Here is an 800-nt window from a genome sequence, read left to right as displayed (position 1 = left end):
GCCGCTGTCACCGCCCTGCTCCCAGCCTCCGCCCGCGGCGGGCGGGCCCCGGGGACGCGCGGGCCGGTACCTTGCGGACCCCCTTGTAGATATAGAAGTAGAGCTCCCGGCCCACATTGAAGCAGAGGCGGTCGCCGTTGCCAGACTGGTCGTTGAGGTTTACGAAGGAGACGCGGACAGGGTTGGATCCCTGCGAGTTGAAGGGCACCCGGTTGGGCCGGCTGTACTCCGAATGCTGCAGCTGCTTGTACAGACCTTCCCGGGTGGTGAATTGGGTCTTAATCTCGTTCATCTCCTTCCCTCCTCCCTCCGTCGCCATCTTGGAAAGCAGCGTTCATCCTGCCCTAAGTGCCCGGATCACGCCCACCGCGCAGGCGCCGTCCCAGGCGCTCGCGCTACCCCCGCCCCTTCCCCCTTGCCCCGCCCACCCTCGAGCCGGCCCCGGGAAGGCGGGCCGAGGGGAATGGGCGGGCTTGTTTACGGCTGGACTGCGCACGCGTACTCACCTGGTGCGCTGCGCAAGGCAAGGCGGGAGCCGCAAGCTCCTCCCACGGGCGCCGCGCCGTGCTGCGGCTGGACCCGGGAGAGCGGGTAAGGGGGAACCGCGAGGGCTGAGGCGGACCCCTGCGGACTACTCAGCGGTGCCCAGAGCGGCCCTGAGGTTCCCTGAGGAGCGAGCAGAGCGCCCCTAGGGTCCGCACCGGGGCGGGCCGGAGCCCCCCGCGCCTCCTCGAGTCGGGGTCCGGGTAGGTGTCGCGGGACTGCGCGGTTTAAGGTGGGGACCATGAGACCATGCCGGA

General features: G+C 69.8%; 1 protein-coding gene across 10 annotated transcripts in view; it reads right to left on the bottom strand.

Annotated features, from left to right (window-relative positions):
• Wdr20 (WD repeat domain 20) overlaps window positions 1-385 on the bottom strand; it is a 70,489-nt gene extending 70,104 nt beyond the window's left edge. For 3 of the 10 annotated variants that reach the window (XM_005410738.2, XM_013507829.1, XM_013507831.1), the window contains exon 1: window positions 71-379. In XM_005410738.2, coding sequence (XP_005410795.2) covers window positions 71-319 — 249 coding nt within the window. In that variant the 5' untranslated portion in view covers window positions 320-379. Of the gene's footprint in view, window positions 1-70 lie in introns of all 10 variants that reach the window. The other 7 variants (XM_005410739.2, XM_005410743.2, XM_005410748.2 and 4 more) reach the window with 6 other exon arrangements.
• Window positions 386-800: the final 415 nt, after the last annotated feature.

Source organism: Chinchilla lanigera, unplaced genomic scaffold, assembly GCF_000276665.1.
Source record: "Chinchilla lanigera isolate Chin_1 unplaced genomic scaffold, ChiLan1.0 scaffold00137, whole genome shotgun sequence".
Taxonomy (NCBI): Eukaryota; Metazoa; Chordata; class Mammalia; order Rodentia; family Chinchillidae; genus Chinchilla; species Chinchilla lanigera.
The sequence above is the reverse complement of the archived record's forward strand: the minus strand, read 5'-3'. Positions and strand labels throughout refer to the sequence as shown.